Raw genomic sequence first — 15,368 nt, 5'->3', positions numbered from 1 at the left:
TATAAACTTATATAAACTAACTGTGCAGCAAAGCAACAGTAAATGGTGTGCTATAGCAGTCTGAGCTTAGCCTGTCAAGTAAAACCTTAAATTCATAGACTGATTTTGATGTTCTAATGTCATTGGGAAGATTGTTCCACTCCTTATCAATTCTGTTTTTAAAAAAATTATGTCAAATGTCTGAGTTTTTGACAATCTCTCGCTCAAGATTTCCTCCAATATTTCCTGCTAAAGGTAAGCTCCACTCTACTATTTCTAAATGATTTTCTAGCTTAAACATTTGGATCAAATCTCTGCGATTTCTTCTTATTTATAGCGTTGTTAGATTAAGTCTATTCATTCCCTCTATATACGAAAGATTTTTCATACAATGTGCAACTTTTGTAGCTCTTTGCTGAACTTGTTCAATTTTAAAGATATCTCCCTTTAGATATGGTCTCAATGCAGGCATAGCAAATTCTAGATGAGGGCAGATATAAATAGTATATAGACTTTTAAATATGTGCTTGTTTCTTGATTGAAATGTATGCTTCAAAAGCCCAAGTATACTATTTGCTTTTGCTACTATGTAATTTACATGTGCATAGGTTTTTAGGTCTTTGGATATAATAACTCCTTAATCTCTTATTGTTTTGGCTTTTTTAACTTTGAAAATACACCCATTAGAGTTTGTGATTGAGTATCATGATGTGGGTTATTTTTACCTATATGCGTAACTATGCACTTATCGATATTTAGTTTCATAAGCCACATGTTGCATTAAGTTTAAATTTTGTTAATACTATCCTGAAGTTCTAGCGAATCCTCAAAATGTGTGTTTGGTTTTATAGGTTTTATTAACTTAGTATCATCAGCATAAATAAAACATCTAGTTACGAGTTCTCTCGGTAAGTCATTTATGTATAATACAAATAGAGTTGGTTCAAGAACAGATCCTTGTGGTAATATTATGTAATATTAGACTTCAGATTTATCTAATTGTCTAAATATTACCTAATCTAAATATTACCTTAAAATTATTATTTTATCCCAAAAATTAGAAAAGAAACTTGTTTTTAACAACCCACAGGGGTATTCACTTCTATTCATTAAACTAACAAAGTAAAACTTTTCATAGTTTAAAAAAATTATATTATTAATTATTAAAAAATTATATTATTAATTATTAAAATTATATTATTAATATCAAATTATTATATATATTCATGTTTTCAAAAAAAGTTTTTTGTATTTAAAATAATGTAAAGGGAAAATACAAACATTAAAATTTTTAACTTTAACAACAACACTTATTTTTATTGATGTAAAAGTTAAACAATTTAATCAGACCTGATTGCTTTTGAAAGAAAAAATCAAAAAGCCAAAACTTTCCTTCGCGTAAAACAATACGGCATTGAAAATGAAAAAGTTTTTTGTAAATATCTCTACAAATAATTTAACTAACTCAATTTAATTTCCAAACTTTTTTAAGATATGAACAAAACTAGTCTTTGCACATTGGGATACCTTTAGGAAACCTCGATTCGATCATATGAAGATTTTTCAAATCGAATCTCTAATTAACTTTTTTGATTTGATTCGAAATTTCATAACTTCACAGGGGCCTAATATACATATACATATATATATATATATATATATATATATATATATATATATATATATATATATATATATATATATATATATATATATACATAAATATATATATACATAATATATATATATGTTATATATATATATATATATATATATATATATATATATATATATATATATATATATATATATATATATAAAATACAAACTTATATAATAGTAATGAAAATAAATATAAACATAATTTGTTTTAATAAAACTTACGGATCAGTTGAGTTTTTTTTTTCGTCTACAACAATAAGATCTTTTGCTTGATGTACTTGTACTTCAAAAGCTTTTTCCTTTGTATTATACTTAAAACCAATTTTAATTTCACCTGCTATACTAACAGCAGGTTGAACGTCGTCATCATTGCTGTAGTCACTTTCAATACTTTCAACACTGTTCTATAATTAGATTGTAATAAAGTGTACTAATGTAAAAAGAATGCAATAAAGAATCTCATAAAGTAAAGTATGCTGAAATCAATTTTGAATATATATATATATATATATATATATATATATATATATATATATATATATATATTTATTTATATATATATAATATATATATCAGGCCTTGTGATGAAGCGATAGCAATTGATCCGGGCATGTGAAACGCGCCCATAAATGCGATCCGGGAGCAACAAATAGCACTTGCTAGTTTTGTTACAAAAGTAAAAAATCGCACTCATCTTTTGATTGTTGAAAGTTGATTTTATAGAAAATATTTTTAGTAAAATTTTTTTGCTGAAGTCAAAATATGTTAAAACAGTGGAGTTTGCATATTGTTAAATAAAGAAATTATATTCATAATAAATTATATTCATAAATGTTGAGCATAATTTACACATGACATACTATAATTTTAATTTATGCGGCATAAGTTCAAATTTAAAATGATCTATTTCTTCTATTTGAAAGCTAAATTCAGCATGTTTTTTTTTTAAATTCCAGTTGAATTGTGTTAACCATACCCTGGTTAAAGAAAAAAAAACTTTGCCTAAAATTAAATATTTAGGGTAGTATTTATAAATACCTTATAAATATCTAGCATAAAAAATTTATCAAACTAAAATTTCACTTATAGCCTCAATTTTGTACAGGTTCGATCACATTCTATCAATTAATGACTTATATTTGAAAATTCAAAAACATCAAAACGTTGGAATATCAAATATTTTTTGTCAAATATAAGTTAATAAACTAAATATTTTCACTGATATCTCTGAATCGATTAAGCTCACATTTAAGTCTTTTTATTAAAAAAGTTAAAGCTAAACAAAACTAAAAATTTTTAAAAAAAAAGTTTCAATAAACAATATGTATTACAAATATATTTTTTATATAACTTTGAATTAAAACTTTTGGAAGCGCGCTCACAAATAACAAAAGAAAAAAAAAGTCACTATTTTCACAAACCCATTTTTTAAAATTACGTCAGTATATAAGTTATTTATACATTTGTATAAGTATATATATACTTACACTAATATATATTATGAGTACAAGTCTATTATTATATATTTATTAAGTATATAATCAAGTATATAAAAAATTATTCACTTGATAATAATTAAACTGCGCATTCAGTTTAAATTGGAAAGCAGTTTTCAGTTTTGTACAAACAATGAATAGAAAGTTATGAAGTCATTACTGATGTTATGAAGTTGTGAAATCATTACTGCTAACAAATAGAATGGAATGTTTACTATTTTCAAAATGTTTCGTTCTGAAGAGAACTTAAATTAAAAAATCTTAAATTTAAACTTGAACGAATTTTAAAAAATCAAAAGTTTCAAAAACGTAAGATTCTTTTGCTTTACTTTTTAATTTTTTTACACATCTTTTGTAAATAAGAGATATTCTTAATCTTTTTATTTTTTATTTTTAAATATTATTTATTTTAAATTAAATTAAAAACCTTTCTGTTGTTTAGAATGTCTGCAATCAAGCATGTTAATTCAACTCCAATAGCCTATCAGTGAAGAACACAGAGTTTATTTGGGGATAACGCTTTTTTTCAGCAATGTTGGGGAAGAGCCAATGTTTTAGAGTTCCTGCCACCTGCACCCCACCCCAATCCACCTCTCTTCTCCCCCTCCCCTATTTAAAATTGGTGCTGCAAAAATGATTTTTAATCATCATTTTTTCAATTATCATTTTAATCATTTGTGTTTATCTTATTTAGTTTTATCCTAAGATAAGGAGTTGATTTAAAGGCATTTTTTTGAATACACGAATTTACCGGTGGACGATGTTACTCTAGTTACGATAAAAAAACTATTTTACCTAACTTACCTAAAACTATTTTAAGGCTCTAGTAAATGCTTTTGTTGCAATTACTAATTTTGTTGGTATTAGTAATTAATTTTTGAAATTTGTTTAAAGTATTTTAAACATTAATGAACTATATTTAGTAAATTTTATTATAGTAGTTATTAATATTTTAAATAATTAGTAATTAAATTTTCAAATACTTTAAACAATATTTCATTAACATTTACATTACATAATATATTTACATATATAAAACCACATAATATTTGTAAAATTAGCAAAATAGTATTACGTCTTGTATTCTAATATATAAAATATAAGAATTTGATAAACGTATTGACTATTATTTTAATTTTAAAATTTTGATTTAAATATTAGAAAATCTGTTTATTTATCTGTTTTCCTCCTATAAAGCTAAAGATCAAAAGTTCATTCATTAAAAAAATAAAATTTTCACGATAGTTATCAAGACTTTACTTTTGTTCATTTATTATCAAAAGCAGTTTACTTTTAATTGTCTTAAAAACAAAACTTAACTTTACTTTGAATAGATATTTTAAAATCAATTTATCTTTCAAAAAAGCAAATTTTTTATAAATTCCATTGTTATAAAATTTTGCAACAAGTTTTTAAAATTAAGTTTCTTAGCGACTTTCAATTTTATAAAACTAATGTTCAGTTAGTAACAGAAGAACAGTTATGTCAAATAATTACATAAAAAAGTTTTTTACGTAATTATTTGACATAACTCTTTATTTCAGTCTTAATATGAATTAAAAATTTTTTTTAAGTCATATTATTGACCAAAAGAAAAAGAAATATCTATAAAAATTCTTTTCTTTTTCTTTCGGTCAATAATATGAATTAAAATTTCTTTTTAATTCATATTGACCGAAAGAAAAAGAAGTATCTATAATAAACTGAAAATTATTTATACACTTTTGCATTTAAAACTTAAATTTTTTTTTCTTTTTTTAATAAAAAAGCAAAAGAAAAATTAAAATATAGAAAATTTTTGGGCGCCCATACTGCTCCAGCAGTACTAAAACAGGTCTGGGTTCGTCCCTGCCTGTTGATTAGGAAACAAAGTTATGTTGTCAACTTTTAGTAAATGACGATATTTCATTGTTTTTATTTAATATCAAAGCTGCAGTAATATATTTTTACCGATAGTAATATATTGTAGTAATATATTTTTACTGCAGTAATATATTTTTACCGATAGTAATATACTGCAGTAATATATTGATACCGATTTTCCCTGGTACACACTGGTACGTTTTGAGTGACCCCTTCCCCATAATTGCATAGGTAATTTATGGATGGCCCCATGGCTACCAATTTCGAACTCTGAACGTCGCTCTTGAAGACTTGATGCTGAATGCGCATAATCGTTCTCATTGATAACGTGTTTCAGTCATATGAGCGAAAAATATCGCACTGGGTGATTTTATTCATCACATGCACTGTATATACATTTATATATAAATATATATATATTTTTATATATAAATAAATAAATATATATATATTATTTTTAAATTCACCTTCCATAGCTCAGAAGGCCACTACACACGAGGAGGCTTACTTTTATATATATATATATATATATATATATATATATATATATATATATATATATATATATATATATATATATATATATATATATATATATATTTATATATATATATATATATATATATATATATATATATATATATATATATATATAGTTCAAAAGGGTTACAGGAAATAAAAGCTTTAGAGCATACAGGGTGCAGATAAATAGATACAGTAAAATAGATAAATAAATACAGTAAAATAATGAGGCTTTGCTGAATGACAAGCGAGTCAAGTGAGAACAAGTTGTTTTTTTTGGCATGATTTGAGTATAAAGAGAACTTGACTCTTTATACTTAAATTTATAGAGAGCATAGCATCTCAAGCAATGAGCTATGCTGTTGTTTTAGTCCTGCAAATTAGACTAAAGTTGTAACTTAAAGCTCCTTGAGTGGTCTCAGCAATGCACACCAAAAGCATTAACAGGGACACCATCCATATGCAACATGACACTATTAATACTCTGATATTTTACAGCTGTTGATCAAAACAGCTTCTCTGAGAGCTACCACAGAGTTCAGGAAACTTTACTACCAACCGACCTCAGAACCACTAAACTGAGTTTTAGAGCTGTACCCTCATTAGGAGATAACAGGAAGAGTTGCATAGCTACTATCAAGCAGTAGCAATAATCTATGAGTAGAGTCCATCATTCATCTATGTCAGCCTAATAGATAAAGAAGGGGTCCAAGGCTGGTCAACATAATTGTTCTGCTGACCCCTAAAATCCTTGCCTAGGAGGCCTTGTTCAAGACAGTTGGGTCCAGTTAACAGCTGTCTGAAATGAGTATTTTTATTGAGAAACTAATCTAGCCTTTACTCAACTAAGAGCCCCAAAGCAGAGGTTTTAGCTGGATGCAACTAAAATTTGCTCAAAATAAGTATTTTTATCGAGACACCATATCTAATCTTTACTCAACTAAGGGATTTTTTAGTTTTGTTCTCCTAGCCTTTGCCTTAAAAATACAAAACCTACAAGGCACCAGAGCATGGGGCAGGAAGTACTGAGTTACATGATACCAGTAGCAGGGTGATCGTGATGATCCTGAACCTGACCTGACCTGTAGTAGTTAAAATTACATTACATTACATCATTCCAGATACATCATCAAAAGAATATATACAGTGATGTATCTGGAAGTTAATTAGGGACTCTGTTTTGAAAGAAAAGTTCCTCATACATCCGCAGAGATTTGCACTGGAGTAGCAGTACATGAATCCCGCAGACGTTATGAGAATGAGCTTTTTTTTTACAGCAATTGCCTTAAGCTATGACTAATTTCAAAAGCTATGCATATATATAAAACTTGAATTGTAAACAAAATTTTACCGCTTTACTTTTGAGCTGCATTTTCCCCGAAACTTTTTCATTAGAACCTGTTGTAACTAAAAATTATATATATATTTATATTATACTGTTTTAACAGCTTGTTATAAAATACAATTGCTATTACAGAGAAAAAAAATTACCAATTTTATTATGGGTAACATCATTAACAACTAAAATAAAATAAAAATTTTAGGTATAACAATTTTTATATAATATACAGGTTAATAAGAAACAAAAAAAGAAAACTGTAGTTTGGTAATGGGTAGTAGAATAAATTTTTCAAATTTATTTTGTAATCCTGCCCCAATCTCATTAGCCATGTTTTTGTTTACATTAAGCACTTTATAACAAATTTTTGTGAAACCAATTTTTTTTGTTTGAATTACAAAAAAACAACATTTAGAATATTAAAAACATATGAAAAGTAATTAGAAAAAACATTAAAAGTAGTTAATTTTAAAAGTATAAATTAATCAAAATTAAAAAACTAATTTGATTAATTTATGTTCATTAAAGTATTTCACTAAAATTGTTAATATTTTCTATTTTAACCTTATTTTTACATTATTCCTATTATAAAATACTTACTGGATTATTTATGCAAGTTATTAAATATATAAAAGACCTTTTTTAATAAATTTTTTTCATTTTTTAAAAGAAAAGTGATTGATAAAATTAAGGTGTGAAAACACACACCTTGAGGAGTGATCATGCAATCTTCACTTTCGCTAGTATCACTGTGTTCATTAGTTTTTAACATTTTGATTTGATTTTCTTTTAAAAGTGCTTTCTGCAATTCTATTAGATCTAAATCATTGTATGTAACATTGAATTGCTCAATTGATAACTCATCGCTTGATTCAATTCTCTTCATCTTAGAAAAGTCAAATTTTATATTCATATTCTGATCTTTTAAATTTTTATCCTCAGAAAACTGGTAACTAACTTCTTTTTTGACGAAACTATCTTTATTGATTACAACCTCATCCTCTACAATTATAGAGTTTTTCTCAATTAAATCTTCCAATGCATCACAATGAAATTGCATCAATTCGTCTTCTGACAAACTTCTTTGTGGTGCAAAAACTAAAAATAAAAACTTTTATTTTACTTAAAAACATAAAAAAACATTTTATAACAATTGAATGTAAATGTGTCCAGTAAAAAAACATTGAATGTAAATGTGTCCAGTAAAAGTATGAAAAATAATTACATAAAAAACATTGTTATAAAAAAAGGTTACAAAATTAAACCATTAAAAAAAGTGAGAAAAAGGTTTTTTCAAAAAGTAACAACAGCATAAAATGCAAAAAACACTTGATGTTAAAAAAAATGATGAATTTAAAATTAAATTCTTTTAAATTTAAAAAAGCAACTATAGTAATTACAATTATAATTCAAATGCTGTTGCCAGGTAATATCTAAATGCTGTTGCCAGGTAATATCTAAAACAACCAATACAACAATTGCCTAAATATTTAACTGAAGTTTTTTTATTTATTTGCTTATTATTATTTGTAAATTAATTAGTATAAAATTGAATTTAAAATTTTTAACTGATGTAGACATCACTACTTATTCTGTTAAACTATTTCATCAAAAAAAAAAACTGTTTGTAAAGAGGTGTTGTCTAAACAACTTTTAACAAAAATATAACAGCATGTTTGTAAGATAACAAATTTTTAAGTTAAAGTAAGAAAAACAAGTTTTTAGTTTTTTAGTCTGAGAAACTTCTAAAAAAAATTAAAATAATGTTATGAAATTTTTTTTTTTATTATTTAAAAGGGATATATTATCTAGTGGTAGTGATAACTGCTAATATTGACACTAATATTTAACTATTGAAAAGAAAAAAAAAACCTAGTACTGTTATTAACTACAAAAGAACAATAAAGAGAAAATCAAAAAGAACACAACCAAGTGATCAGGAACACCGTATATAATTAAAACAACAGTTGTTTAGCACAAAATAATATTCTAAATTAAATAACACTATTAGTAATTAAAACCAATTAATTAAACATCACAAAAAAAAAACTAAAAAAAAACATCAATGTAAATAATTGTAAACTAAAATCTGAGTAACACACCATTACATAATTTAATGTTGTATTGGAGAGGAAAAAACAATAGTGTTACATCAATTTAATGTTGTATTAGAGAGAAAAAAACAATAGTGTTACATCAATTTAATGTTGTATTAAAGAGAAAAAAACAATAGTGTTACATCAATTTAATGTTGTATTAGGGAGAAAAAAACAATAGTATCACATCTATTTAATGTTGTATTAGAGAGAAAAAAAAAGTGTTACATCAATTTAATGTTGTATTAGAGAGAAAAAAACAATAGTGTTACATAATTTAATGTTGTATTAGAGAGGAAAAAACAATAGTGTTACATCAATTTAATGTTGTATTAGGGAGAAAAAAACAATAGTGTTACATCAATTTAATGTTGTATTAGGGAGAAAAAAACAATAGTGTTACATCAATTTAATGTTGTATTAGGGAGAAAAAAACAATAGTATCACATCTATTTAATGTTGTATTAGAGAGAAAAAACAATAGTGTTACATCAATTTAATGTTGTATTAGAGAGAAAAAAACAATAGTGTTACATAATTTAATGTTGTATTAGGGAGAAAAAAACAATAGTGTTACATCAATTTAATGTTGTATTAGGGAGAAAAAAACAATAGTATCACATCTATTTAATGTTGTATTAGAGAGAAAAAAACAATAGTGTTACATCAATTTAATGTTGTATTAGAGAGAAAAAAACAATAGTGAATTAATAGAAAATCAACTAAAATTTAATATTGTAATGAAGTCAAAAGAGTATTAATAAAAAATTGACTAAAACTAACAATAAAATTTTTATATTGAAGTTCACTCTTCATCAAAAGATAAAATTGATTACAAAATCATTTTTTCTTTAAATAATATAGAACAACTTTGAACTTAAATAAAAGTAATATTGTTGATAACAGTACTCACTGCTCCTATACCTTAAAAGTTCAGTCAATAAGTGTTTTATTAAATGCACAAAAAAAAAGTTTATGATTTTTTGATTGTATACTTATATTATGAATATATATATATATATATATATATATATATATATATATATATATATATATATATATATATATATATATATATATACATATATATATATATATACATACATTTATATATATATATATAAATATGTATATAAATATATACATATATATATAAATATGTATATATTTATCATATATATATTTACATATATATATAGGGCTACCATATGAAATTTTGGAAAAACCAGGACATCATGTCTTTTTTAACCTGTCAAATCAGGACAAATATAAATAAGCAGAAAGTCTAAATCAGGACAAAAGCTTGTCACACTAAAAGTGAAAATGACAAAAAATACAACATTGAAAACCAGCTTTATTTTACATTTTTGTAATGACTACAAGAATTATTTTTTTTCTTTGCTTTTAAACCAGTCATATTTTTCACTAGAGTGTACTTTTTTCAGGAACAACTGGTCATTTGTTATCTTTTCATAGTACTGTGAGCAAATGAGATCAATATTTAACTTACAAAAAAGCAAACTTTTCACAGTAGAAACTAGCAAAGAACCTCTTTCAGGAGACCAAATATTGTTCATCATTGAAAACACCCTTTCCACAGCAGCTGAAGTTCCAGGAAGACTGAAAATGTATTCCAATACCAGTGAAAAATTTGCTACTGAAATGCCCTTTTCTCCAAAATGTTTCATCATCAGGACCCATTTTTCTTCACAACTCATATTATCAGATTTCCAAGTTTCAGAATTAGTTGACAAGTGCGCCTTGACCAAAACAACTTTATCAAATAGTTCATCAGTATTTATTGCTGTACATCCAATTTTTCGGTTAATTCTTTCTGCAGCTTCTTCCAACTCTGGAAATGTTATTGCACTGTTTTGAATCCACATGAACTTTTCAGCATCAGCAAAGCTATCTTTCCAAAGGTCAATATAAGAAAGACATCTCTCGTAAAAACCAGTAAATTCTTTTTTGACAGCAATTTCGTCAATAATTCTGTCTTCAAATAGTTTTGCAAGTATCTTTTTAGCTTTCAGTGGAATAAACTTATTCTCAAATCTCTCCTTCAGATTATTCTGCAATACTTTTATCTCATTAACAATATCACACTTGCTCTTGTTTTTTCAATTCTCAGAATTGTTTTGTTGAATGTCTGAAGCTGACCATGCCTTATTATGTCTGCTACCACTGCCATTTCTGCCAGCACTGCCTAAAATTGCAAGAAAATAGTAAAAATTGAATGGAGAAGTTGGAGTCGCCAAGTCAACATTTTTCTCTTTGCTTTATTTTTTAGTTTTTGTCAAAATTATATTTTTTTCTTTTTTGTTATGGTTTTTTAAAATCAGGACAATTTGGCACCTGATCAGGACAGTCAGGACAGACCCTTCAAATCAGGACAGTCCTGATGAAAATCAGGACTATGGTAGCCCTATATATATAAATATATATAAAAATACATATATATATATATATAAATATAAATATATATATATATATATATAATATATTAAATATATATATTAGAATAATAATTAGAAAAATGAAGTCAGCTTTTTTTTGCCAACCTTAAACTATTAGAGGTCGGCATCAGGTCAGCAAAAAAAATTTGACACAAAGGTATTACAATTAAACACAAGAACAAAGTCAACAATTTGTAGCTGACCTCAAACACTTTTAGGTTTAATGTTGAATGCCGACCTCAATTCAGAAGGCGTACCAATGCAATTGGGAAATGATCATGACAATCATTTTCCGATTGGATTGGGTAGTTTTTAATATATATATATATAAGTTATCATATATACATATATATATATATCATATATATGATATTATATATTATATATATTATATACATACATATATATATATATATATATACATATATATATATATATATATATATATATATATAACATAAACTGCTTGTTTAGATGAGCACTCTGACTTCACAATGAAATAGCCTGCTGCCGGGGGTGTCAGTGCATACATGGACTGACAAATAGCTTGAGTCGCAGCAGAATCCTGCTACATCGACTGAGGGTTTGGCATGGGGCAGCATTCTTTTCTTTCATTATTCTTTTTTTTTTCTACTTTTTCTAAAATTGCGGTATGCTAAAAAGATAAGCAAAACTAGTGAGCAAGTGCTTATCTAAATACGCTATCGAAGTTTTATATATATATATATATATATAAATATATATATTATATATGTATAAATATACATATATATATAGATATATGATATATATATATATGTCTATATATAATCTGTATGTAGATATATATATATATATGTATATAACATATGGATATATATACATATATATATATATGTATGTATATGTATATATATACATACATATATATATACATATATATATATATATATATATATATATATATATATATATATCTTTTTTTTCTACTTTTTCTAAAATTGCGGTATGCTATAAAGATAAGCAAAACTAGTGAGCAAGTGCTTATCTAAATACGCTATCGAAGATTTATATATATATATATATATATATATATATATATATATATATATATATACATATATTATATATGTATAAATATACATATATATAGATATATGATATGATATATATATATATATATGTCTATATATAATCTGTATGTAGATATATATATATATATATATATATATATATATATATATATATATATATATATATATATATGTATATAATATATGTATATATATACATATATATATATATATATGTATTTATATGTATATATATACATTCATATATATACATATACATATATATATATATATATATATATATATATATATATATATATATATATATATATATATATATATATATATATATATATATATATATATATATATATATACATATATATATATCTATTTTAGCATATTTATGTGAGCATTTAATCACTTTTTTTTATTTTAGCATATTTATGTGCGCATTTAATCACTTTTTTTGTTCGCTAAAATCAATACAGCTTTTTTAGAAAAAGCAGAAAATGAAGAATAATGAATGAAAAGATTGCTGCCCCATTCCAAACCCTCAGTTGATGTAGCAGCACTCCACTCGAGTCAGGCTATTTGTCAGTCGATGTATGTACTGAAGTCCCCAGCAGCAGGCCATTTCAGTATGATGTCACACTGCTTACCTAAACCAGCAGTATAAGATATAAATGTTTGAATATGTGTATATATATATATATATATATATATATATATATATATATATATATATATATATATATATATATATATATATATATTCACATATATATTCTAAAATATATATGTTCTAAAAAGTTCTTGAATTGCCGCTGCACCCTGGTGTGTGTGTGTGTGTGTGTATATATATATATATATATATATATATATATATATATATATATATATATATATATATATATTGCTGTTGTATGATTTAGTATTAAAAATACTAAACTCTTGATTGTTGTAAAGTGCTCAATATTTAAGAAAATATATATTTTTTCAAAAACAGAGCGTTTTATAATTAAATTTTAGAAAAAACAACTTTTAATGGAACTTAAAGCTTCAGCCTATCGGCAATCATCAGCCATGAAGTACAAAATCAAAAATATAAAAAACCGTTTAAAAATTACAAACTACGGTAGAATGAGTTCTGACGTTATATTACAAGAAGACGTAATGGAAAACTAATCTCTGCTATCAAATAATGAAAGGAGAAATTTATTTTTGTGTCTGCATTTAGAAACTAATTCGCCTCTTTTGTTTAGCAGATTGTTCCCTTTGTAAAATAATATTTCGAATTTTTCATTTAAACAAAGCTTACAAATTTTTGACGCAGGATTGTATGATTTACAGCATTTAATAATATTCCATTTGATTGAAGTTGTAAAATTGTTTTCTTTTAACTCCCATACTTCCTTAGACAACTCAGTGTCATTTTTGTATTTTTTTATGTTAAAAGATTTTTGATGGTTCGCATAACGTAGCTTAAATGAGGTTTCGCTTATCCCAATGTATACTTTATCGTTGTATTGAGGTTTATTTGAGCTTACGGTGGCTTGGTAAACAATATTGTTAGACAAGCAATTGTTGTTCAGTGGGCAAAGAGATTTTTTAATGCAATTGCAGGCTTTTTCTGATAATTTTAGATCACCATATAAAATATTTTTGTTGTGTAAGTTGATAATAGATTTGATGTTTGGCATACAGGAGTAGCTTATTTTAATTGTGTTTCTGTTAAATATTTTGTGTAGTTGGTGGTTTTCAGGAAAATGCTTGTTAATTAGGGTTAAAAAGCGTTGACCAATTTTGGTTGTAACATTTTTACTAAATGGAGGATTGTACCAGATTATGTTTCGTTTGCGGTTATTTTTTGGAACATTATTTATGCTTGGTTTATATGTCAATTTATAAATGTATCCCGATTGCTTTAATGCGTCATCATAAAGGTGTGTCGATTTATTAAAAATAACTTCACTTGATGAGTTGGCGGACAATCTTAGCTCGATATTTTTTGGAAGATTATTTATTATGCTTGGTGGATGGTTAGAATCAGCATGCACATTCTACCGTAGTTTGTAATTTTTAAACGGTTTTTTATATTTTTGATTTTGTACTTCATGGCTGATGATTGCCGATAGGCATGAAACTCTAAGTTCCATTAAAAGTTGTTTTTTCTAAAATTTAATTATATATATATATATATATATATATATATATATATATATTATAGCGATTTGCGAACTAATTTTCGGCTAGGTTTTGTGATGTAAATGAAATACTTCCACAATTTGTTTTTGTTGATTATTGTTCAATGACTGAAGTTTTAAATTTGATTCACGCAAATTTGTCTGCACGTGAAGTGATTCATGTTTCTGGATCTAAAACTGCATTTTACAAAGTGGTTAAATGTGGCAGTGCTGAAAGAGCCAAAATGCCTTCTTCAGTGAATAAAAAAGTTGATAAAAAGTTCACAGAAAAGCTTAAAAAGCATGTTGAAAAGAATCCTATTGTATCCATCAGAACGACAGCAAAATTGTTCAATGATGAAAGGACAGTCAGAAGAACTCTAAAAACACTTGGAAAAGTCAGTGTGGCCTGACCTTAATGTCAACTTTTAACAGAAAGACTAAAAACTTTAGGATTGGAACAATCAAAGAAGCTTCTTAATCAGCTAAAAAGCCATGCTTCATCAACAGTTAAAATTTTGTCAGATGAAAAACTTTTTAGTGAAAATGACAGATTTATTTTGTAGAAGGGTGACAAAGCACCACCTGTGCGACACAACAAGCACCCTCAGTCCATCATGGTGCTAGGAACCATCGCTTCTAATAGAGAGAAATGTCCACCAATCTACATCAAAGAGAAAGAAAAAGTTACCTCTGATGTGTATATTAGCTTACTAA

The 15,368-nt window shown here is 25.4% G+C and overlaps 1 protein-coding gene across 29 annotated transcripts in view; it reads right to left on the bottom strand.

The window, feature by feature from the left end:
- LOC100208668 (uncharacterized) overlaps positions 1-15,368 on the bottom strand; it is a 120,980-nt gene that overhangs the window by 84,467 nt on the left and 21,145 nt on the right. For 12 of the 29 annotated variants that reach the window (XM_065792839.1, XM_065792840.1, XM_065792854.1 and 9 more), the window contains 4 exons: positions 7,570-7,959; positions 7,014-7,043; positions 6,874-6,929; positions 1,864-2,045 (listed from right to left, as the gene is read on the bottom strand). In XM_065792839.1, the coding sequence (XP_065648911.1) occupies positions 1,864-2,045; positions 6,874-6,929; positions 7,014-7,043; positions 7,570-7,959 (658 nt within the window). Of the gene's footprint in view, positions 1-1,863; positions 2,046-6,873; positions 6,930-7,013; positions 7,044-7,569; positions 7,960-8,261; positions 8,319-15,368 lie in introns of all 29 variants that reach the window. The other 17 variants (XM_065792836.1, XM_065792837.1, XM_065792853.1 and 14 more) reach the window with 3 other exon arrangements.

Source organism: Hydra vulgaris, chromosome 03 (genome assembly GCF_038396675.1).
Source record: "Hydra vulgaris chromosome 03, alternate assembly HydraT2T_AEP".
NCBI lineage: Eukaryota > Metazoa > Cnidaria > Hydrozoa > Anthoathecata > Hydridae > Hydra > Hydra vulgaris.
Note: the sequence above shows the minus strand (reverse complement) of the source record. Positions and strands in the feature narration are given on the sequence as shown.